The sequence below is a fragment of the Cyprinus carpio genome, chromosome B6 (assembly GCF_018340385.1).
Source record: "Cyprinus carpio isolate SPL01 chromosome B6, ASM1834038v1, whole genome shotgun sequence".
In the NCBI taxonomy this organism is placed as follows: domain Eukaryota; kingdom Metazoa; phylum Chordata; class Actinopteri; order Cypriniformes; family Cyprinidae; genus Cyprinus; species Cyprinus carpio.
In genome coordinates this window covers 20,740,964-20,765,233 of record NC_056602.1, presented here as the reverse complement: position 1 = coordinate 20,765,233, position 24,270 = coordinate 20,740,964, and the positions used below count along the sequence as shown (strand labels likewise).

The 24,270-nt window shown below is 36.7% G+C and overlaps 2 protein-coding genes across 3 annotated transcripts; one reads left to right on the top strand and one right to left on the bottom strand.

Moving 5' to 3' along the window:
* Window positions 1–2,419: 2,419 nt before the first annotated feature.
* Window positions 2,420–9,032, top strand: LOC109080793 (cyclic nucleotide-gated channel cone photoreceptor subunit alpha-like). Of its 2 annotated transcripts, XM_042726149.1 has the most exons (9): window positions 2,420–2,822; window positions 4,166–4,303; window positions 4,778–4,894; window positions 5,161–5,336; window positions 5,734–5,794; window positions 6,140–6,304; window positions 6,428–6,529; window positions 6,618–6,724; window positions 7,306–9,032. In XM_042726149.1, the coding sequence occupies exons 2-9, from the start codon at window positions 4,203–4,205 to the stop codon at window positions 8,709–8,711; spliced, it is 2,235 nt and encodes a 744-aa protein (XP_042582083.1). In that variant the 5' UTR covers window positions 2,420–2,822; window positions 4,166–4,202; the 3' UTR covers window positions 8,712–9,032. The 2 variants fall into 2 exon arrangements, with proteins under 2 accessions (XP_042582083.1, XP_042582082.1); XM_042726148.1 differs by lacking the exons at window positions 5,734–5,794; window positions 6,140–6,304 and having other exon boundaries at window positions 2,426–2,822; window positions 5,161–5,337.
* A 1,008-nt stretch (window positions 9,033–10,040) lies between these two features.
* Window positions 10,041–22,256, bottom strand: LOC109080785 (ubiquitin-protein ligase E3A-like). Its single transcript, XM_042726147.1, has 11 exons — window positions 22,056–22,256; window positions 21,019–21,101; window positions 18,495–18,808; window positions 14,872–16,118; window positions 14,620–14,764; window positions 14,196–14,401; window positions 12,871–13,035; window positions 12,601–12,756; window positions 12,429–12,502; window positions 11,861–12,004; window positions 10,041–11,469 (listed from the first exon to the last, which is right to left on the bottom strand). Coding segments are annotated over exons 2-11 (2,574 nt in total). The 5' UTR covers window positions 21,021–21,101; window positions 22,056–22,256; the 3' UTR covers window positions 10,041–11,348.
* Between the last annotated feature and the right edge of the window lie 2,014 nt (window positions 22,257–24,270).

Here is a 24,270-nt window from a genome sequence, read left to right as displayed (position 1 = left end):
AAAAAATAATAGCTCAATCACTCAGGGCTCAAAAGTGTGTCTTCCTAGATTTCCATGAGGGTACAAAGACTGATATTCATAACTAGTATTCTTTTGAAAGTTATGAATTACGTTATGAATTAGGGATCTATAGTGCTGCTTCTAAAAACACATATATAAAATTCATATCTGAATCCCACATACAAATAGCCTATATAAACATATTCAGTGTTGTCTTCTATCAAGTTATTACAAATGGGGCAAAGGCAAACCTATATAATAATAATAGGATAATAAGACAATTACAGTTTATTATCTATTGGAACCAACTAGAAAAGGTTATTTTTCATTAAGAAAAATTGAATGACAAACCTTTAGCTGGAATTCAGATTTTGTATTCACTTAAGTACAAATCTTATGGAGATCTGTAACAGATGGCAGATGTTAAAGGGCAGCTTAGTCCTTATTAGGGGAACTTAATAATATGCTTTTGGCAGGTGACATGGCATTGAAAATTATGTTTGCAAATGCTTCCATAATTCATATTACTTGTTTGTATTTTTGATATATTGGTTTCTCTTTTACTCTTTCTGCCTCGTCTCAGACCCACTCAAGACCCACAGAGCTCCCTTCAGATAATGTCTGAGTTTTCATTCTGCCTTTAGCTACTGTACTCTTTGGTCCCAGTCCAGTTTAAAAAAAATGCAAAACTATGTACTAAACATGTGCTACATGAGGTCAGCCCAGTTTAACTGGTGCACACATAGTATTTCGAGGGCTGAGGCCAAGAAAGATTATTAGGTGGCTCAGATAGGCGCTCAGGCCTAATCTGGGATTAACGATGCAGCTCTGAAGATTGCCTTAAGGATTTCTCAGGTCTCATTAGCATGGCTGGGACAACCATGTTGATGCCAGAGTTGGTGATATCGGTATAGTGCCACCAACACTAGCCACTTTTTTCATTGGATCCCTAATCTCTGAAAGTGCTGGTTCATCAGGACAAAAATACTGCCTGGCAGTATAGAAAAGGTGTTCTCACAATGCAATTATGCAAATATAAAAAAAGATAATAACAAGGGCTGTAGTTATTACTACCCCACACACGGGGTAAAAGGCTCACCAGCATGGGGTAAAAGGCACACGGTATTGATACAGATACTTCAGCTAAAATAAGTTTTTTTATTTATTTTTTATTTATTTTTTTTATAAATAATGTCTAAGTTAATACCTGTTCAAAACAATCACTTTAGGAAAGTTTGTACTATTTTCTGCTTATTTTGAAAAATAAAAGAACTATTATTTTTTTTCAATAAATATACTGTCATTAAAATATTTTAATATAAAACAATATATTTTAAGATACAGAAACAAAATCGTTTTAATAAGTAGAGATTCTGAAAGTATTGAAGGAGATCCAATAATAATTTAATATATATTTACGTAGTAACAAATTATATTTAATGATATGATATGATTGATATCATGTTTTTAAATATGACGGGTTTCATTCTAAACATGGTGATTATCTCTAATATGGACACCCAATATAATATATGATATTTACCATCTGAATTTAACCATGTCATGTCAACAAATGGAAAAGTTAGCCATCTATTAATTATCATGTTACTGTGCGCCTTTAGCCCCAAGCAGGGGCGCTTTTTACCCCAGATACCATAATTTTACATATTATTTCGTTATTTAAAGACTGTTGTTTTAATTATCTTAAACAAAACTGAAAATCATAAAGACCTTTGTCTCGAAATATATGCATTAATTTTAGCGATTTGCGTTTACCAATTAAATCTACAACATTTAAAATATATATATATATTACGAACCCGATTCCATAAAAGTTGGGACACTGTAAATTTTTTTGAATAAAAACAGAATGCAATGATGTGGAAGTTTCAAATTTCAATATTTTATTCAGAATACAACATATAGATGACATATCAAATGTTTAAACTGAGAAAATGTATCATTTTAAGGGAAAAATAAATTGATTTGAAATTTCATGGCATCAACACGTCTCAAAAAAGTTGGGACAAGGCCATGTTTACCACTGTGTGGCATCCCCTCTTGTCATATTTGTCATCAGTCAGCTGTATGAAATGTAAGATGACCCATGTCTGGGTCCGGACAAGTGCGTTAAATGCTTTAATAATTTTAAGGCGTTATTTTTCACCGTAAGTTAATTAGATAACATTATGCATGACATGAAGCATAATGTTATCTAATTAACACGTTAAATTACCAGCCCTAATAATAAGACGCTTTAAAATTATTTTCAGAAAAAGGTCAAATCAAGAATGTAAATGTGTCAATTAGAATAAATAATTATAAAAAGAAATAAATCTGCTATCGATTCCATAAATTTTGCACTAAAGATAGATAAATAAATAAATAAAAGAATTTCAAAAATGAACATTATGTTTCAGTCGGTTGTAAAAATGGCAGAGCTATTAGCCATTTATCATTGCTAATGAATATTAATGACCAGACGAGCCCTAAGCTCCGCCCACGTCCACATCGAAAGCTCGGAGCTGTCAGTCATCCGAGGAGCTGAGGACTTCTGAACGCATCCTTTAGCAGCCAATTAAAAATTTGGACATCTAAGAATCACACATCATCTCAGTCTAAATAAAACTGGCGATGACAGCAAAAGTGGGTGAAAACTGATGGCCAAAAATGCAAACTCGAATTAGTTCTTTAAAGATGGGATTTTACAGAACATTGAGCAGGATCACTAACTGCTTCAACCAAAGAGCAACTTGAACAGGAATTCTCTCTGAATCTGGTGCCCTAAATCTGTTGGACTACTAAATATTGTTGCTTCGCAGGTAAGTTTAATAGATTACATGGTTACTATAGTGTAAATGATATAAATATAAAAAATCTATGTGCTGTTAATTCCCCATATGAATACTTATTTGTTGTCCGTGTTTGCGAAAGAATTTGTCAATGAGACGATAAATAAGTCGACAAGAAGACATTGAAACATTACATAATGTATTAATAATAACTAAGGTTCGTAAGAAATGCAAATGAGTTAACAGGATTCCCTCTGGTCAGAGCGTTTCTGGCGTTTCTAAACCGTTTAATGAAAACAGACCAGTCCAGATTTTCAATTGTCGATGCAATAGTGACACTTTACATTACAGTGCCAATGTATATACATATACTGTAAAAACTAGCCACCTTTATAAATATTAATCTTAAATGAAAGAAATGCACAGTTAATTTACTCTTAATTTACATGATTTAGCATAAACACTAAGCATTTAAAGCAAAATGATGAACAGAGTTTTTTTTCTCTGTTAACTTTGACAGTACAAATTAAAAAGAAAGACTACAGTACAAATTGAAAGAAAGACTACATTGGGCATGTCAGGGTGTTGATTTATTTTTTAATGTGGGCATTGGGGTCTTCATGTCCTCAGACGACAGAACCTTTTGGGAAATCAAGTTGCTGTGTGTCCTCAGCATTAGCATCGTTCTGGATTTGAAATAGATTACACAAATAGCGTTGGTGGTGTTAGTCTAATTACTATAATCTTCACTCAACAATTCATAACACTAAACATCATTAGATAGAGAAAGCGCAGCATCAGCCTTTTGGTCAAAACCCTGTAAGATGTGGTGTATAACTGGTTTAGGAAATTTGTTGTCATTTTTGTTAAATTTCTTGCCATATGAACAAAAAAAATAAAAAAATAAAAATTAAAATCAAATTGCCACTCTGTTTAACTAAATATTAGTCTACAACCAATTCTTGCTATATACAGTCACACTTTCTAAGAGTTCTGTCTACATGGTGGATTGAGTTGCCTTTAAAGTACATCTGGGTCAAAATCTACCAGTGAGATGGGCCACTGATCTTGTTTAGTGTTTAAGCAGCAAGTATTTTTAGGCGATGTGTTCAGATGGCAGTGCTGTCAGTGTGAAAAGGGGTTTGCAGAGATCAAGTCAATAACAGGTTCTTGTAATCTCTTCAGATTTTAATTCCATTGAACCTTGGGTTCAGCTGATACAACGTTATTATCTGAAATAATGGCAGATCATTGAAAGCCTCATTGCATTATGCTTTTGAGCATAATTTCTAGGATCAAATGCATGTTTTAAATTTGTAATAATTTATGTTTTTTGTTATGGTGTTGTCCTTTGTTTGACATGTTCTATCAAGTGCTGGATGCCTAGAATAGCTGAAGAGAAGAAAGAGAATGGCGAAGATTTGTACAAAGCAATCCTACCCATCCAGACACGTGCTTTCAGTCCGAGCCCCTGAAGAGGAACTGGACCAGACTGAAAATTGTGCAAGCAGGTAAGAGGGGGTCATATTGTAAATTTTTAATCTTTTTTTTTCATCACTTACAGTGATAAGGATCTTTGCACCAAAAGATTTAGTTTTTTTAAAAAGACTTGTTCCAAACTGTAATTTTTCTGAAACAATTCGCCAATGAATCGGGAAGCTGTCAAGCACAGGATGCATGTTTGTTGTCAGGTCAAATGACTCCCTTTTTTTGTAAATCTGCATTACATTGTGACAAGTTCGCAAAACAGTATATGCTGAAAAATTCAGCTAAAAGAGTTTGGTATTTTGTTAAAAAAATAAACTTACCTAAAAATCTGAATGTTTGGATTCTTCAGAAAAATATATGGAGCTGCAAGTACTACACTTCGTAATTTGTAGAATGTTCTTGCATTTTATTTTAAGTTCTGGTGTTTTGCATTTCTGCAGCTTAGTGTCAATAGAAAAGGTATTTTTGAAACATAATTAAAACCTCACTTTTCTTAGGGCACATTCTCTAAGTGAGAACAACTCCTCTGACATGCAGGGGATCATTTCTTCTGCAACCAGCCAGTTTCAGGAATCCAGGAGAAGCTCTTTCACAGGTGCTGGGGCTATGGCAAGGTAACATCAAGTCCCTCCAAACCAAAGCTCTAACGTAGTTTACCATGTGAACCGTGATTAACTCTAAAGCCAAGTCAACTGCACACTCAGCATCAGTCATTAACACATCTGATTTTACCATACAGAGAAGTTTGATCCACACTCATCAACAAAACTGTGCAAAATTTAAACATGTTAAGTGTGCGTTTGACATGGCTTGAACAGAAAGCTACATACTGTATAAAGTGCTTGGAAGTGTTACTGTTTGACATCTTTCGGTCTCCCAGGCTCACTCGGTTTCTGGTAATGCTGAGGAACTGGGCATCACACAGGCTTCGCAGAGAGGTTGAGCGTCCCGACTCCTTTTTAGAGCGATTCCGTGGACCTGACCTCAAAGACTTATCTAGCCGAGGAAGTAATGCCCGATCCTCTATAGGTCTTCCTGACAGGCCTCATAAGAGGAAGTAAGTCAAGAAAAAGATTTTCTGTATGGTTTCTTTAAACAGGCAGAGACGCCTTTGGTATAATATAGAGGCCTTAAAAATGAAAGAATCATGTAGAGAATCATGCAATATATCCGTATTGTGTCCAGATGATTCATAAAACAGATCACAGAGATGAGGATTCATGTAAACAAATCAAAATCCAAAAACAGTATGTAGATTTCCATGTAGAAATCCTCCTTTAGGTAAAACAGTATTTCACAATAACTTGTAGAACAGAAACTAATGGAAACAGCTGTTCACTATAAATATAGATAATAAATCAGCAGTAGTGATGATCTATAGTAGTTGTCCTAGAATCAGATCCCTCAAAATGTACTCCACAATAATAACAAAAATGAATGCATTTTGCTCATTAAAAAGCCAATCACTGGCCTCTGGCAGCTTACAATATGAACAACTGCAACAACACAGATGAGTAAGTACCATGTAGAAACAGCTCCTCCAGATATAAACCCCTATAAAGTGCTTTGTAAATGAGTGAAAAGAAATTAATTAAGTGGATGTGATAGATACTAGATTTTAGAATCCTAAAAACAAATGAATACTAAAAAGAATTGATCTCAATTATTAAATTAATAACAACATGATTAGTACATTGCCTTAATAGTTATTGTTCAGTGAATATTGGTAGCGTTAATGCTGCCCTCTGCAGGTTAACATGAGAGCTCACTAGTGTTAGTTCACACCAGTAGTGACCCTTAGATACCAGACTAGTTCACAAGCTAATTCAAATAAAATCAACACTAAATGTTACCTTTAGCAAAAAGGAAGACAAAAAGGAAGAAATAAAAAAAGATGAGAAAAAAGATGAAGACAAGAAGGAAGAGAAAAAAGATGAGAAAAAGGATGAGAAAAAAGATGAGAAAAAGGACGAAAAGAAGGATGATAAGAAAGATGATAAAAAGAAAGATGCTCCTCCTCCACCGTGAGTATGCCACAAATGAAATTTCAAAGATAGCAGTTTTAGTACTAATAATCAGATATTGATATTGATTATTCACAGATGAATGTTGTGATTCAGTGGGTGTTCATCTAATATGTGTTTTAGGAAAGAAGTGTGGATCATGGACCCAGCCTCAGACAAGTATTACAGATGGCTTTCAGTCATAGCAGCCCCAGTGTTTTACAACCTGATGATGCTGGTGACAAGGTCTGTTCATGCAGAATCTCTCATGAAATCAATAACTTCAGATGTGGAGAGCGATGTGGCATGTGCTTCACTGTATATATTTCTTTAGGGCCTGTTTCAATGAGCTTCAGAACTCTTACACAATGCTTTGGATCATCATGGACTATACCTCAGATGTAATCTATTTTGTAGACACGTTTGTCAGATCAAGAACAGGTATGGTGATTTCTCAGAAAGAGTTCAAATATTTTATTATTAACACTATTGTAAATAGTACTGATTCAATACATCCATTATATATTTTTAAATTAAATATCAGTGCAATACCATTCAATTATGTTAAAATAAATGGTTTCATGAAATTTCTATTTATCAAAGAATCATGAAAAATAAAAATGTATTACAGTTTCCACAAAGTGTGAAAGCACAACTTTTCAATGCTGATAATAATAACGATAATACGTTTCTTGAGCACCAAATCAGCATATTAGAATGATGTTTTGAAGGATCATGTGACACTGTGAAATTTAAGGAATAAATTACATTTGAAAATTTCTCAATAATCACTGTTCTACTGTATTTGTAATTAAATACTGGTACATACTGGTAAAAAAAAAAATGTGTAGCCTGAATGCACTGTAAGTCGCTTTGTATAAAAGCGTCTGCTAAATGCATAAATGTAAATAGATGGAGACTTGGTGAGCATGAGAGACTTCTTTCAAAAACATGATCAAATACGAACAAACTATTCTACTAGATACTACAAGCTGGTTAAATTTTTATTCTGTCTTTTTCAGGCTTCTTGGAGCAGGGTCTCCTTGTCAAAGACTCAAAGAAGCTGATGGATCATTACAGGAAAATCCCACAGTTTAAATATGACATGATTTCAATGATCCCGACGGATTTAATAATGCTCCAAGTGGGCTTCAACAACCCTGAACTTCGCTTCAACCGCCTTTTCAAAATGGCACGTCTCTTCGAGTTCTTCGACCGCACAGAAACCCGAACAAACTACCCCAACATTTTTCGCATCAGCAACCTCGTACTTTACATCCTGATTATTATTCACTGGAACGCTTGCATTTTCTTCGCTATTTCCAAAACGATTGGTTTTGGGACTGACACATGGGTATATCCAAACATCAGCCATCCAGAATACGGCCGCTTGGCCAGAAAGTACATCTACTGTCTGTACTGGTCCACTCTGACTCTCACCACAATCGGAGAAACGCCACCTCCTGTTAGAGACATTGAATACTTGTTTGTCGTTATGGACTTCCTCATCGGAGTGTTGATTTTCGCTACCATCGTCGGTAACGTCGGTGCCATGATCTCCAACATGAATGCTTCTCGTGCTGAATTTCAGGCCAAGATCGACTCCATCAAGCAGTACATGCAGTTCCGTAAGGTCAGCAAAGACCTGGAGGCCAGGGTCATCAAATGGTTTGACTACCTTTGGACGGAGAAGAAAACTTGCGATGAGAAGGAGGTCCTGAAGAACCTTCCAGACAAGCTCAAAGCTGAAATAGCCATCAATGTCCATTTAGATACACTGAAGAAGGTGCGAATCTTCCAGGATTGTGAAGCTGGACTTCTCATCGAGTTGGTGTTGAAGCTGCAGCCTCAGGTGTTCAGTCCTGGAGATTATATATGTAAAAAGGGTGACATTGGTCGAGAAATGTACATCATCAAAGAAGGAAAGCTTGCCGTAGTGGCCGATGATGGCATCACGCAGTTTGTGGTGCTCAGTGATGGCGCTTACTTCGGAGAGATCAGTATTCTTGGAATCAAAGGCAGTAAAGCCGGAAACAGAAGAACGGCGAACATTCGTAGCGTCGGCTATTCGGACCTCTTCGCACTGTCTAAAGATGACCTTGTGGAAGCGCTTACTGAATACCCAGATGCCAAAAAAGCCCTGGAGGAGAAAGGGAAGGCCATCTTAAGGAAGGACAACCTTCTTGATGAGGTGGCTGCAAGCGCCGGTGCTGATCCCAAAGATCTGGAAGAGAAGATTCACCGCCTAGAGAGCAACCTTGAAGTCATGACTGGCAAGTTTGCCAAGCTTATGGGAGAATACACATCCTACCAGAGCAAGATAAAACAGAGGATCACCAACATGGAGAACAAAGTGAAAACACTACGGGTAGAAGATCTGTCTGAGGTTGTTGAGGACAAAAAAGAAGAAGAGAAGAAGACCAAATAGTTAACAGAATAGACATTGGAGTTAATGGGGTTTCCTATCCATGGACACATTTCTTAACATAGTACATTACTTTTAAACTGTTTATACTTGTTTATAAGTTTTACATGACAATGTTGTACTAATTGCCATATATGTGTGTTGAAATGTAAAGCTGATGTTGTATTTATTCAATATGTGCAGTAAGAACAGCTCAGACGACAGAATTGAGGAGAGAGATACACTACCATTCAAAGGTTTGGGGTTTTAAAATGATTTAGTATTTTAAAAAAAAGTTTCTTATGCTTACCCAGGCTGTATTTATAGTTACAGTAAAAATAGTAATACCCTAAAATATAAAAAAAAAACTTTTCTATTTGAATTTACTTTAAAATGTAATTTATTCCAGTGATGCAGCGCTGATTTTTCAGCATCATTACCATAGACTTCAGTGTCACGATCCTTCAGAAATCATTCTCATATACTGATTTGGTGCTCAAGAAACATTTCTGTGCTGTTATATGCCAATTCATAAACAATATAAATGTCTTTACATTTATTGATAAATGTAATTCATCATTGCTGAATAAATGTACTTGGTTTATATCTATGACTACTTATGAACAGTAGTGTATCTTTGTGGCGCATGTCAAAAACGTGGCCAAAAGGCACTTTATAATGAATGAGGTCTACATTTGTAGGTCAGACTTGGAATAATACTCTAATTGTTGATTTGGCATAAGTATGAAAACATATATTCTAAATTAATATTCAGTTACTTTGACGATGTTCTGATTCTGCTCATTAAACAATTACATTATTTCAATAATATGGCTAATAGTGTTGTTCGAAAAACAACTTAACATGGACAAAGTAAAATCATCCCAAACACAAGCCAAAACATTTTACTATACTATCCAAGAGTACCCAAATATGTTCTTTAATAAACGTTCTAACAAATGTTGTTTGCTTGTTGGACTCGAAGATAGACTCAAAATTCTGTATTGTGTGTGTATGTCATGTTAGGGACCATAAACTGTACTCGAATAGAAAATATGATATAGAAAAGGTGAAACAGTGTATGTCTAAATTGTATATAACAATATTTTTATAAACTAAGTACCATTTTGAAGCCAAACACCAGGCAACCAAAACATAGTTTTACTTAGTTTATTAAAAGCTAAGTTTATGGAGTATTTTGTATTGAATGTTGAAACAGACATACCTGTACATATTAATTTTGTGTGTATTTTACATTATAAATGGTTTTGTGTAAACTCCTTAATCGTGTGACACCATTACAAAAGACCCAAAAGTAGAAATCACACAATCTCATCACATTTCCACACTTGGTTTGTTTTTCAGTTTTGAATTTATTTAAGAATAACTTGAAACAATCAAATGTTGTCATTCTCAATATCAAGTTCTGTTTCCCCCTTTTATGTTAGCGCCATCAGCAGTGGAACAAACCACAGTCACATTTAATATGCAAGAGGGAAAAAGGAAAAACAAAAAGTGTAGAGGGCATCGCTAAAGTTGGTTTCCAGCTATGTCTGGACAAACCCGAGCGGCAATTCTCAGCATAAATGTTTGGCACGACAAGATAGTGGTACAATTTGTGCCAATTTCCTCTCATTTTCATCCAACAGTATAGGGCCAGACACTGTGCAGAGCAAAAGAAACAAACAAAGCAACTAAAACAGAAACGGTTTCTTCATGGGGCACTGTCAATTAGCATTCACTGACTAAAAGTCTGCCATCCTGAATTAAAACAAGACAGATAACGAAACAAAACACTTGAAGAAAGCTTTAGAGAGAGGTTTATGGGAAGGTTAGATCTCTCTTTTGTAACACTACTCGTTTTTGTCAGGAGTGCACCATGAGTGTGGATTGATTTTAACAAACAGATCAATTCTGTACGAGAGAGAAAAAGCCGGCTCTGAAGCGAAATGCAGAACACTGGCCATAAAAGAGCAGCACAACTCGCCAAGCGGCATTACAAACAATGCAGCTCCTCAATAAATACAGATTCCTTGACACGAAATTGAGACTGGAGCTGCTCTGTACCTTTGAAAGCACTGCTGCACATGCAAATGGACTAGGGAAGACCTATGAAACAAGCCAAAAAATGTCAAAGGGCAGACCCAAAACGGAAAAAGAAATAAAATAAACAACCCTAAGAAACATTCTGAATTTTGATTTAAGTGCACTTTCACAGTTCAACCATAACACATCAATAAAGTTCCACTTCCTCCCTTTGATCTTGTTAAGTTTAGATGGTGATCAGTCCTGCAGGTGTTGAAAACTTCTAACCGTCTCTCCTTTTCATGACTACGAAAGCAAAAAAGTGAGTGGATTTCCTGGCAGACATGACAAGAGATTTCATCCCTTCAAATAAATAACGCTATTTCTCAGTGCATACAAAAAGGGAACCTTAACACTTACATAAGAGGGAGAGAGAGAGCCAAGAGTCCAGTGTGGTTTTATCTACTATTTAGGCACAGGCACACGGTCACCAGAACTTTTCCATTTTACCCCATTTCACCTTGCCTTACATTTAAACTTGATATTTACTTTTATTTGTCGTTGTAGCTGAATGCTCCTTTGACACACAAATGAGAGCTCTGAGGACGAGCGAGTTCTTTTGCGGATCCTGGTGCCTCAGAGCATGCCGAAGCCTTTGGCGTAAGTGATGGCTTTAAGGAGTCTCTCTCTAAGTTTCTCCTTGGTGGAGTATTCAGGGAGGAGCAGCACATTGAAGCAAGTATGAGATGTGGGTAACCTGACCACAGGAGGAGAGGAAGAGTGCATTACTTTGAGAAGACTTTGCATATTTATTGCTGTTGAGATGTATATAAATGTATAATGTCAGTTATATGTGGTAAAAGTGTAGTTACATACATATGCTTGAATGCTAGTTAATAAAGAGAATGTAATACATCATTGCAACTTACGAATATGCATAACTATGCTAGTTGATGTATTTTTAAAAAACACTAAGAAACAAGTTTACTTGATTTGATCCCATTAATTATTTTACAAAATTAAAAATTGCTACAAAAAAGCACTGGGTGATTCAAAATTAATTAGATCTGAAACATGATCTATTTAAACATGGTATGATGTCAAAAAAACCTGAACTCATTATTAAACAAAAGTGTATTTGAGTTTACCTGTCTGAGTCAGGGCCATTTTTGGCAATAATCATCTTGAGTTTGCCTAAACCTCCAACTGGAGCTCTATCTGTGCCCGTGGTGAACTGAAGAAACAGCCTCTTCTGCTCCTGCCCAAATGAGTGCACAGTCTCCCAGAAATCCCTGATGAGTGTCAAAAATATACACTTTTATTCTCACACAGGAAGTAGTATTTACAACTAGCAGTCGACTGATATTGTGCTTGTAAATGCTGATAAGACTATCTGGAGATCAGGATGGCTGATGCATAATGCAACACCCATAATTAAATGACAACAAGACAAACTAAATTAATTATATCATGACAAATTAATTGCTCACATAAAAATGAATCATTAACTTAATTCTCATCTTGCACAACATTTAGTCCTGAAGCACCTGAAAACAGAAGATTTATTATCCATTGACATGGAGAAACAAACTGCTAAAAACCTCAAATGGTCAAATATCAGCTGATCACAACTAGTAACTATTACGTCATGAAGAAAATAATTACCCACACAACATTATTCACATAATGTAATTATTTTAATAAGCATCCACTTACTTAATAATGTGAGAATCTTTGTTGTATCCACCATCATATTCTGTACTCTCTTCAAGTGCTAGGAAGTCAAGATTCTGCATGAGAAAAACACAAAGTTATGGGTTTATATCTATGGCTGTGCCACATGTGTAAGAACAGCCTGGAAGTAGGCAATAATGTATAGCTAACTCACCCTGCTACCACATATAAGCAGCTCAATTTCCTCCGGTCGAAACAGATACTTCAGCGGAGATTCATTAGTGACCATGTGGAATCCTCTTCTGAAGGCCTTGAACTGTTTCTCCACACTTTTGTTCAGCATGTACTCTGCATAGAGTGCCACAAAATCCTGCAGAGACCCACTTTGTGTTATGTGTATACTAGCAGATACGTACATGTTTGTGTTTTAAAATGTTGAATGAATGAATGCAATGCCGGACTCTTCTGCTTAAAGTGGACTAACCTTTCTGTTCTCATTGGTAACTGGGATTTTATCTCCTCCTTCCTTCAAATCATACATTAGTGGGTTTCCAAACAGGTCTGTTTGTGAGATCTGGAAGGTAATCATCATATCTTCTTCCACATTACCTTCATACTCCAGCAGATCCTTCAGACTCTGAAAAAGAACCTGAAGAAACAGATGATCAGAACCATTATAGAGAATATGTAGAGGTGCACTGATACTACTAGGTTTTTTGCTAATCCTGTATAATTGCTATATGAGAGAGCATGAATCAACTCGCCCTGAATATTTTGATAAGCAGTCACCATGTGCTAAAGTCATAATAACAGGGTCTGCCACTAAAGTACTGATGTACCTGCCTAAATCTCCCCCTAGACACAATCTCTGCCCTAAATCCATCTGTATGTGTACAAGTGCAATCAGACAGCTGCCTTCGCAGCATGCCTCCAATATGAGAACAGGACATGCACTCCCATTTGCAATAAAGCTGAAATGATGTTCTTTGTAAAAACATTATTTCATTGTCAACATACAACATGATGTTGAAATGCTGTGGGGAAAATGAGCTTATGTTTCAACAACCAAGCCAAAAATCCTTTATCGTTAATATAAAGCCATGTTAACATAAGACAAGCTCTTGAAAAAGCTCTTGTTTGGAAAGGCATTACATACTGTCTTGTTTGATTCAGCAGGATTTGAATCTATAATTAAGTTTGACTGCATGTGAAAAATGTACAGCCACTATTTCTAAAGTGTAGTTTAACTGTTTACACAAGTGGAAACTTTAAAAATCTACACTACTGTTCAAAAGTTTGGTAGTCTCTAAGACTTTTAACATTGTAACAAAAAATAATCAAAGAATCCTCAAAGAAAGTATCACGGTTTCCATAAAAACATCAAGCAGCATGGCTGTTTTCAACATTGATAACAATAAGAAATGTTTCTTGAGCACCAAAGCACCAAATCAGCATATTAGAATGATTTATGAAGAATGATGTGGCACTGAAGACTGAAATAATGTCTGCTGAAAGCCACCTTTGACTTCACAGGAATAAATTACATTTAAAAATATATTAAAAACAAAACTAAGTAAATATATATTTTTAAAAAAAATACTATTTTAAATTGCAATTTCACTTTATTTTTTGATGAAATAAATGAAGACGTGGTGAGCATAAGAGACTTCTTTCAAACAAACAAACAAAAAACCTTTTGAATGATAATACAATCTGCAATCTGTTATATTTATATTTCATATATAGAATTTTTTTTTTTAGACTAGACATGCTGATTAACATGAATAAATGTAACCAGGCAAGTATTACCGGATGAGAGTCCGCAAGGTCTCTAAACATTCCTTTCTTTCCCATTAGTTTTCTGTAAACCACCATAGGGAAGTGCACATCGAGAATACAATTATTGTAGATGGCTAAGCCCAGGACGATGCCTATCAAGGTGAACTGGCCTTCATTTTCAAACGATGAAGGGTTAAACCAGAACAGTTTTGTGCTTTCATCATAGGTAAACATGCCTGAGGGTGAAACAGAAAGATAAAGTGTAAGACATGGGTGCACAACATATCAATATCTCACAAACAAGTTCTGAGAGGAACATTAAGCCAACTAGCGCATATCCATTCCAGTATCAATGAATATAAATTAAACTGATTAAGCTTCACATTAGGATGGGTAAAAAAAAGCCAAAGAGTATATTAAATAAGTCAAGTAGGAAATAATTGATGATAATTACCTATATCTGGATTAAAGATCTCCTCTACGACCAGCTGAAAGAACTCTTTGGATACTCCTCCTTCATCTACTCCCTGCTCTCCCTCAAACTCCACATACAGCTGTTTCTTCAGGTCTGCTGGGTTTTCCATGGCAATCATCTCCAGCTAAAACCAATCACATATTCATCACGAACGATCTTAACAAATGATAAATAATACACAAGAGATCACTATGAAACAACATTCATCTCTGCAAGCTCTTTGGCACCTACCCTGACAAGAGCATCATCTATGATGTGGTCTCTGCGCACTTTGAGTCGCAGATACGGGTTCAGCTGTTGTCCCTGCACTAAACTGTAGAGGGCAGTAATCCTGCGCTCGCTGTACATCCGGATCCGGTTGTCGTAGTACAGGCCTAGATTCTTAGTCACAGCGTTAAGAATGAACGGGCAGGTCATAAAGGAGAACTTGCTTTCTGTCTCCACCTTGAAGAAAGTGTAGTCTTTGTCCATTTCAAGAACCTCATTGAGCGGTTCGTTGATGAAATCCTCGTAGGGGATGAGGGGTTTTCGACAGTCCCAGGCACGAATGCCCAGTTCCGTCTCTAGCGGATCCACTCGAGGGCCTTTCTTATTGCGCCGTTCCTCGCCGAGCAGCTCCTGCAGGGTCAGCTCACTGGACTCCGGGATCGGTTCGTCGTCCTCCTCCTCGTTGTGATCCATGTCTAGGTCGCCGCCCAGCACATTTGCATAGTAGACGATTTTCAAGCTCTTGGTGGCTGCCACCACACCATCATCCTCGTTGACCAGGTTGTCGCTGCTGAACTCGTTGCTGATGACCGTGTAGGTAATAAGCTGCTGGAAAGTCTCGACCAGACGTCGGATCTGGTCTGCGCCGTACTGCGACCACAACCGCGCAAGCTTGGCCAGAGCCGGAAGAGGTAGCTTGCTCATTGCCTTGCAGAATTGCGGCAGGGCGATTTCTAAGTATTCTGGACTGTGGAGGTTACTGTTCTCCATGATGATGATGAAGACGTTCAGGTAATTAGGGTCGGCGGCATACACGTTGTGATAGGTGAGGTCACACTCTACGTTGGGCGACAGGTAGACTAACGCGTTGAGGAATGCTGCTTCGATCTTCTCGTTTGATAATAGTCTGTCGTACACTCTTCTTACTGCATCAATGTCTACAGAAACTTCAACAGGACCAAACTTTTGGATGTTGTTTTCTCCGTTGGATGACCCGTCTCCGCTTGACGCCGAGGCTTCGGGTTCCACCTCCATGGCTGTGGACGAACCAGAGGCCGTTTCTTTCTCATCTTCATCTTTGTCCTCATCCTTGGCCTGAAGGGACTTGAGCTCTTCCTTGGTGTGTTGTTTCTCCTTGCAGAAACTCTGGACCAGACTCTCCGCGCTTGAGAAAACCCTACCGATGACACGGATTAGAGGAGAATAGTCCTCGGTCTCACTGCAGAGGCTCAGGATTTCATACACCTTCTCCTCTGTCAAGTAATTCAGATCTGCCGAAGAATATGGTAAAGAATATGTAAACATTTGCTTGGAAAGTCAATGGTATGATTCAGAAAGTAGTTTGAAATTGGATTCAGGAAGAAGAACATGTTGTGATAGAAACATCAGCTGTTGCTCAGTGAAGTTGCTTTTTTTTTTTAATGTCAAACTAGCTTTTTTTTCCCACCTTCACAGTGTGCACTCCTCTTTTTTTTGCAACTTTTCAGTTCTAAAACTTCTAATTTAATTGCTTTGTTCTTCAATCCTGAATATTAACTTGAAAAATGTGACGCGCTATTTATCTAATTGAGAAATACTTAAAGGGATAGTTCACCCAAAAATCAAAATTTTGTCATTAATGACTCACCCTCATGTCGTTCCAAACCCGTGAGACCTCCGTTCATCTTCGGAACACAGTTTAAGATATTTTAGATTTAGTCCGAGAGCTTTCTGTCCCTCCATTGAGAATGTATGTACGGTATACTGTCCACGTCCAGAAAGGTAATAAAAACATCTTCAAAGTAGCCCATGTGACATCAGAGGGTCTGTTAGAATTTTTTGAAGCATCGAAAATACATTTTGGTCCAAAAATATCAAAAACTACGACTTTATTCAGCATTGACTTCTCTCCCGGGTCTGTTATGAGCGCGTTCACAGCACATCCGGTTCGCGAACGAATCACTCGATGTAACCGGATCTTCTTGAACCAGTTCACCAAATCGAACTGAATCGTTTGAAACGGTTCGCGTCAACAATAAGCAATTAATCCACAAATGACTTAAGCTGTTAACTTTTTTAACATGGCTGACACTCCCTCTGAGTTCAAATAAATCAATATCCCGGAGTAATTCATTTACTCAAACAGTACACTGACTGAACCGAGCCAGATAACGAACGAAACATTGACTCGTTCTCGAGTCAAGAACCGGTTGCATCGGTTTTCGGATCACCGGTAGTGATGGGAAGTTCTGTTCTTCTCCGCGAACCGGTTCTTTCGGACAGTTTGATTCAATAAACCGGTTGCCTAAAACGGTTCACCAGTTCTTTTGCGCTCGACGTTATGACTTCATTGGCGATGATTGCCCTTGATTCAAGCCTTCGGTTTATACGCGCTCATAACATTAGCACAGAATCAGTTCAGAATCAATCACCAAAAGAACCAGTTCAGTTCAGACGCGCTTTGTGTCAGTCTGCTTCACGCATGCGCAGTATCATCAGCTCCTCGGTTCTCGAATCGGACGCGTCCGACAGAAACGGTTCTTGACTCGAGAACGAGTCAATGTTTTGTTCGTTATCTGGCTCGGTTCAGTCAGTGTACTGTTTGAGTAAATGAATTACTCCGGTATATTGGTTTATTTGAACTCAGAGGGAGTGTCAGCCATGTTAAAAAAGTTAACAGCTTAAGTCATTTGTGGATTAATGCTTATTGTTGACGCGAACTGTTTCAAACGATTCAGTTCGATTTGGTGAACTGGTTCAAGAAGATCCGGTTACATCGAGTGATTCGTTCGCGAACCGGATGTGCTGTGAACGGGCTGATAACAGACCCGAGAGAGAAGTCAATGCTGAATAAAGTCGTAGTTTTTGATATTTTTGGATCAAAATGTATTTTTCGATGCTTCAAAAAATTCTAACGGACCCTCTGATGTCACATGGACTACTTTGAAGATGTTTTTATTACCTTTCTGGACGTGGACAGTATACCGTACATACATTCTCAATGGAGGGACAGAAAGCTCTCGGACTAAATCTAAAATATCTTATACTGTGTTCCGAAGATGAACGGAGGTCTCACGGGTTTGGAACGACATGAGGGTGAGTCATTAATGACATAATTTTGATTTTTGGGTGAACTATCCCTTTAATGACTGTTAATTCAATTTGTGATATATATTAAATACGTATTAATATTCAAGGTTTAAATGTGTATACAGTAGCACATTTGTGGTTTCAAAAATTATAGTGTTACATGTTTTAGTATTTTTATTTTCTCTATTTAATTTTTTTCTCTTAACAAAGCATTTGTGACCCTGGACCACAAAATCAGACATAAGTCGCTGGGGTATATTTGTAGCAATAGCCAACAATACATTGTATGGGTCAAAATTATCGATTTTTCGTTTATTTCAAAAATCATTAGGATATTAAGTAAAGATCATGTTCTATAAAGATATTTTGTAAATGTCCTACCGTAAATATATCAAAACTTAATTTTTGATTAGTAATATGCATTGCTAAGAACTTCATTTGTACAACTTTAAAAGTTATGTGGTCCAGGGTCACATTTGGAAATTGCATTGTGTATATAAGAATTGTTGTTTGTTCCATTCATGATTATTTCCTAAAAAAAATACAAATAAATCTGCAATTGTGACAATGCTGTTCACCTCTAAAGTCCTCCCTTGTGGGCTGTAGGTCCTTAAGGTTCATCTTCCCGTTGCTGCAAGCAGAGAAGTTGTGAGCTCCTTTGGCACTGTTCTCTGGGAAGGCTGAACTGGCTCCTTTCTTAGAGGGATGAGGATCACACAGTTTGGCATTATTCTTATATAACTCCAGGGCCTTGATGGCCGCTGCATTGTTATCCATGCGCTGGAAACCCGGAGAAGAGCCACAAGCCTCATTCGTGCAGGCCTCATTTCCACAGCCCTCTGTTAACTGGTGGTAGTAGCGCTCAATTAAATGCTTGGCAGCCGCTCGCTTCCTGTATCAGACATTCAAACAGGACAGCAGGGGTATTAGTGAAAAAGTGACAAAAGAACATGAAAGTGACGTGACATACAGCCAAGTATTGTGACCCACACTCAGAATTTGTGCTCTGCATTTAATACATCAAATGTGAGGTGAGAAAAAAAGTGAAGTGAAAAAACAAGAGGAGTGGTGGGCAGTTTTTTATGCTGCAGCAGGGGTTAAGTTGTGGGTTTTGTGCCTTGCTTAAGTTCACAATAGCGCAAATATTTCAATACTTTTCTATCTCAAATAAAACCATCTATTTGAATTTCTCAACAGTCATCAAAACATTGACTTTTGCATGTGCACATTATGTAAAAAGCAAGCATTATATATACATTTTTTTAAAGAGAATTATTCATCTGAAACTGATTTGAATATATATATATATTTATATATTTATATATAATGCGGCTACTCATTGTTAGGCCATGCCTGCAAAATTCTTTATGCATGGAAAATAAAATACCATGCACTGATCTGTCACAATAGAAAACATTTAATGCACATTTGTGTCTTCACATCAAAACCATTCATGTGATGTCATTCCAATATAAAGGCTTCCAAAATGTTTCAGGTTCAACAAGTTGCTCTTTTGGCGGAATTTGTGCCATAACATTGAACAAAGAACAAAATAAGTAACATCTTTCAGTTTACAAAAAATTATAATAAATAAATTAGTGTTGTCAAATGATTAATCGCGATTAATCACATCAAAAATAAGAGTTTTTGTTTACATGATGTGTGTGTATTGTGTATATTTATTATGTATATATAAATACACACATACAGCATATATTTTAAAAATATTTACATGTAAATATTTATATAATATAATTTATATCATATATAAATATATTTAATATATAGACGTAACATTTTTCTTAAATATAAACATGCAGGTGTTATATGTACATAATAAATATAGACAGTACACACATATTATGTAAACAAAAACTTATTTTGGATGTGATTAATCGTGGTTAATCATTTGACACACTAAAATAAATACAAATCAGTTATAGTAACACTTACAAAACATAAGAATTAAATGGAGTCCGCTTTTCTTGGGGTTTAAAATCATATTTGAAACGTATATATTTATTACAGCTTTAACATGATTATTTAACAAAAACTGCTTATTATTTGACCGGTAATAATTAAATTATGCTTTTTGGAATAAGACTTTTCTATGTGGATGAACTTCTGGTTATATGTCACCAATGTAATTAATGTCAACACAATAATGTTGAGATCTTTTAAAATAATGCATACTTCATGCTCATTGTGTACTTCCAAGTGTTTTACTGTAAACATGATTTTATTTAAAAAATTATAAAATTAACAGTGCTTTTCAAACCAGTAATTATTCCTTTTTGAAGAACTCTTAAGGTGCGGTCACATTAGCAAAAGATCTGCACAATTATGCAGGGGAAAAAGTGCACTGTGAATAGTGCAGAAACGCATAAATCACTGTTCACACTTTCAAACCAAGCAGCTTCCTGTTGGTCAAAGTGACAAATTCACGTGACCAAAACTGGGGGAACTTTTTTGCCATCACGTGGCCATCTTGATTGTGTGGATTCCTGTTGAAATGAATGGATTTCTCCAGCAAAATGCTGCCTAGCAATGGTATATGTGACCACACCTTCAGGATAATCAAGAATTTGCTTATTCTTAAAGTGACAGTTCAACCAAAACTGAAAATTCTGTCATCAATTACTCACCCTCCCAAACCTGTATGAATTTATTTTTTTCTGTTGAACACAAAAGATGATATTCTGTAGAATGCTGGTAACCAAACAGTGGATGATAGCAATTGACTTCAATGGACAAAAATACTATGGAAGTCAATGGCTACTGTCAACCGACAAAAATACTATGGAAGTCAATGGCTACTGTCAACCAAGAACCTCATACAGGAACAAGTGAAGGGTGAGTAAATGATGACAGAATGTTATTTTTTTTTTGGTAAACTATCCCTTTAATGCAAACTGCAAAAAAGAATTAGAAATATATTAACTGTATATATATATATATATATATATATATATATTTTATTTACATATATATTTTTTTTTTTTTTTTTTTGTGTGTAACAAACAACAGACAGTCAAGACAAGTAAGGATACCCATGAAAACAGACATTTAACACAGGTATAAATAAAAAAAAAAAAAACTTACATTAGACTTGCTTAAAGTTTCCAATATCACACTCTTCTGCGGCTCTGAACTCTGAGAGACCAAAAGTTGGTCAGGTAGCAATCCTGCAGATGAACAGAGAACGGTCACTCATATACATACAGATATACAAACAATATCCACAGAGGAATGGGAACAGTTCACGTAGTAATGACTGATAAAAAGGATAGTTCTTCCAAAAATAAAAACGTCCCTATCAACTACTGATCATGAGTGCTCAAGATGATTGAGAAACACTGTAGTGTTGGTAAACACGAACCTAACGTGCATCACCGGAGAGAATGTCACCATGCAGAGCGACTTAAAAACCAAGTAAGCTGCCTACCTAGACAGTATTCTAGAACCCTACGATGTCCAAAAATGCGGTCCGGGTAGTCAGCCCACTAGTTTTTGACACAAAGCCCACGTGACAGCAAGAAGAGCAGCAACATAAACCTAAACAGAGGCCCGAATTAAAAACATACCATGTGCTTTCGCAACCGAAACATCCCGTGTACCGGTAAACAGTGGTTTACCCCGAGCGGAAGGATCTGAGGCCGCAGAGGGGCAGGCGGGGGGTATGACAGTGCACAAACAACTTCAGCCTTGCACACACACATAGCCAATCTCCTACGGGTGATTTTAAAACGAACGAACACAGACCTAATGGTCAGTTATAAAGTGTGCTGATGGTCGATGCGTTTAAGGCAGAATGAGAGCAGCAAAGCGTGTAACCTTGCAGTAACTTTCATGGGGAGTAACGTTAATAGCAGGAAAGAGCTGAGTAAGTAGAAAGCCTAGCTGCAGCTAGCCACAGTCTGCTATTTCGAAGACACGGACGGATTTTACTTAACGGTTGTTGTTGCACAATCAAAGGCGAGGATGTATTTAGGATATCGGGACTGCACTGATTTCGCTTGTTTACCAGAAACCCTTTCCGTCCCTCCCCGGAGCTGCTAACTGGCCTAACAGCGCTTATTACGGCTTCGATCAAGCGCGATCGGGGCGGGAGACGCGTGATTCATGTTTTGACAGCTTACTTGTGAAGATGTTCTGATGCGGACGAATGAATCTGGTCTCTCAACATCACAATCGCTCCGAGTGCGGCGTGTATTCAACTCCAACCCCTCCACAAAATATTCGCGGCCATCTTGATCAACCGAGGCAAACACGGAGAGCGATCCCACAATGCACCGCGGCACGAGGACGACCATCGGCACAGCGTTCTTCTGGCAGTCCGTCAAGATCTGAGATGTGATGAAACCCTGAAAGTTGTATTTGTATGAGATCAAATAAACAAAGCTTTAAAACACGTACCACATTTCTTTCTTTTTAATACATGCATATCAAAAGAAACAATTGTAACAATAATGTTCATCAGCAGATGGCAGGATCCGAAAGGAATACTTAAGGAATATAGCTATGCATTCGCTGAAGAAAATACCAGTGCTTGTCTTAGCAGTGGGATTTTGTTTTATCTCAGTGATTTGAATCTTTTTTAGTCAGTTCACCCAAATATTAACCATTTATTGATTGTGTTCTGTGAGACCTGCAGGTTACATGTTACGCCAGTAGGGGGCAAGGGTCAACGTTTTGTCAATCATATGAGAGTAATGTCCACATCACAGCTATAATGTTGGTGGAATCACTTTTAGAATTTTATTTATTTATTTATTTATTTTTTTGTAGCTGATGAATGATAAAACCACTGACAGCCAATCAAAATCCACCCAACCCCAAAGAAGCATTTAAAATGACAGACACAACTGCAAGTGTAGTAACATGCATGTTTTTTGATGTATTGATTACCATTTGTACACCAGTTGTAATATTACTACAAATACCATGGTTAAACAATGGTTAGTCTAGAAGAACAAAGCTTAATGTGTGGTTACCATGATTTAACTTAGCCTATTTTATTTTTGGTTTTATTTGTAGTAAACGGTTAATTTTTATAAGGGATTCTTATAACTTCATTATGTTTTATATGTTCTTGTGATGTTGTGAGAAATCATTTTCCAAACAACATTTTCGGCATGCCATTTTTTAAAAAAATGTGATTTGTACTTAATGAATAATAATACGTAATGTTCAGAAGAAAATATTCTCTGAACAACATTCTCGGAACATCCTTATGATGTTATGTTTATTGTTCTTGGTAACAGCTCTTTAGTGAGTTACTGTATCAGTTATTCAAACTTTTCGCTAAAAACACTGAGTCGTTCACAAGAAAAAGAAGTCTTTGTGTTTCTGCAAAAATAGTGAGAAACTTCACAAATACTGCAATGCTATCATTGCTGTTATATAAATTTTGAATATTGAGCATTCTGACAGTATAAAGACGTGTTCAAACCAAGAACATTATAAAGGAAAACTATATTGTTTATTATAGCCTAACTGTTGTGCTGCAGTTATGTCATCTGCAGCTTTAAATGCTTAGGTGGATTCTGATTGGCTGCCAATGTTTTTAATGTTTATCATCTTGGGAAAAAATGGTCCTAACTCCTGAAAGTGATTTCAACAATATTGATCATTTGTGTTGTTATCGTTATAGTTGTAGTGTGTGCTTGCTTCCTCATAAACATAATGATTACTAAAACTTTATAGCTATTATTACTGTTAAAATCATGGTCCTTGGTGTGAAAATTAAATACATATTTTTTTTAAATGAATAAAAAAACTCCATGGTTTGGGCTGAATCTATTGCAGGAGTTTAATGCTTATGTTTAGGGGTTTAGGGAGGGAAAAAAAAGCCTAACCAGAATGTTTGAAAAATATCAATACTGTACTGCATTGCAAGCACTGTAATAAAATAGCTGTGAACAACCCAGCTTGAATAATGGAAGCACAAACTGGTATCCGAGACACTGAAGCCTGTTCCGGTATTGACAGCCTATCATGTCAAGACTCTATTGCAGTTGCAAGAAGCAGCAGCAGCTGTAAAATACATGATTACCATTTATTGATCTAAACTTTTGTTCTTTACCTAACGGTGTAACACTGATTTATCAATTTGCTCAGACGCGCAAGAAAAATCTCCTTTTCTCAATGGGGTCATCGGATACGACATGCACTTTTACAAGTCGTTTGAAGTGAAATGTGTGTTGGCAGTGTGTGTACACAACCTCCCTATAAAGATAAAGATCCACCCAGTGTTTTTTTTTTTTTTTTTTTTAGTCTCGTTAAATTATTTCCCGATCTCACGTGCCTGTCAGTGTGACGTCACACTGACAGGCCCCTCCCACGATTGTTTGA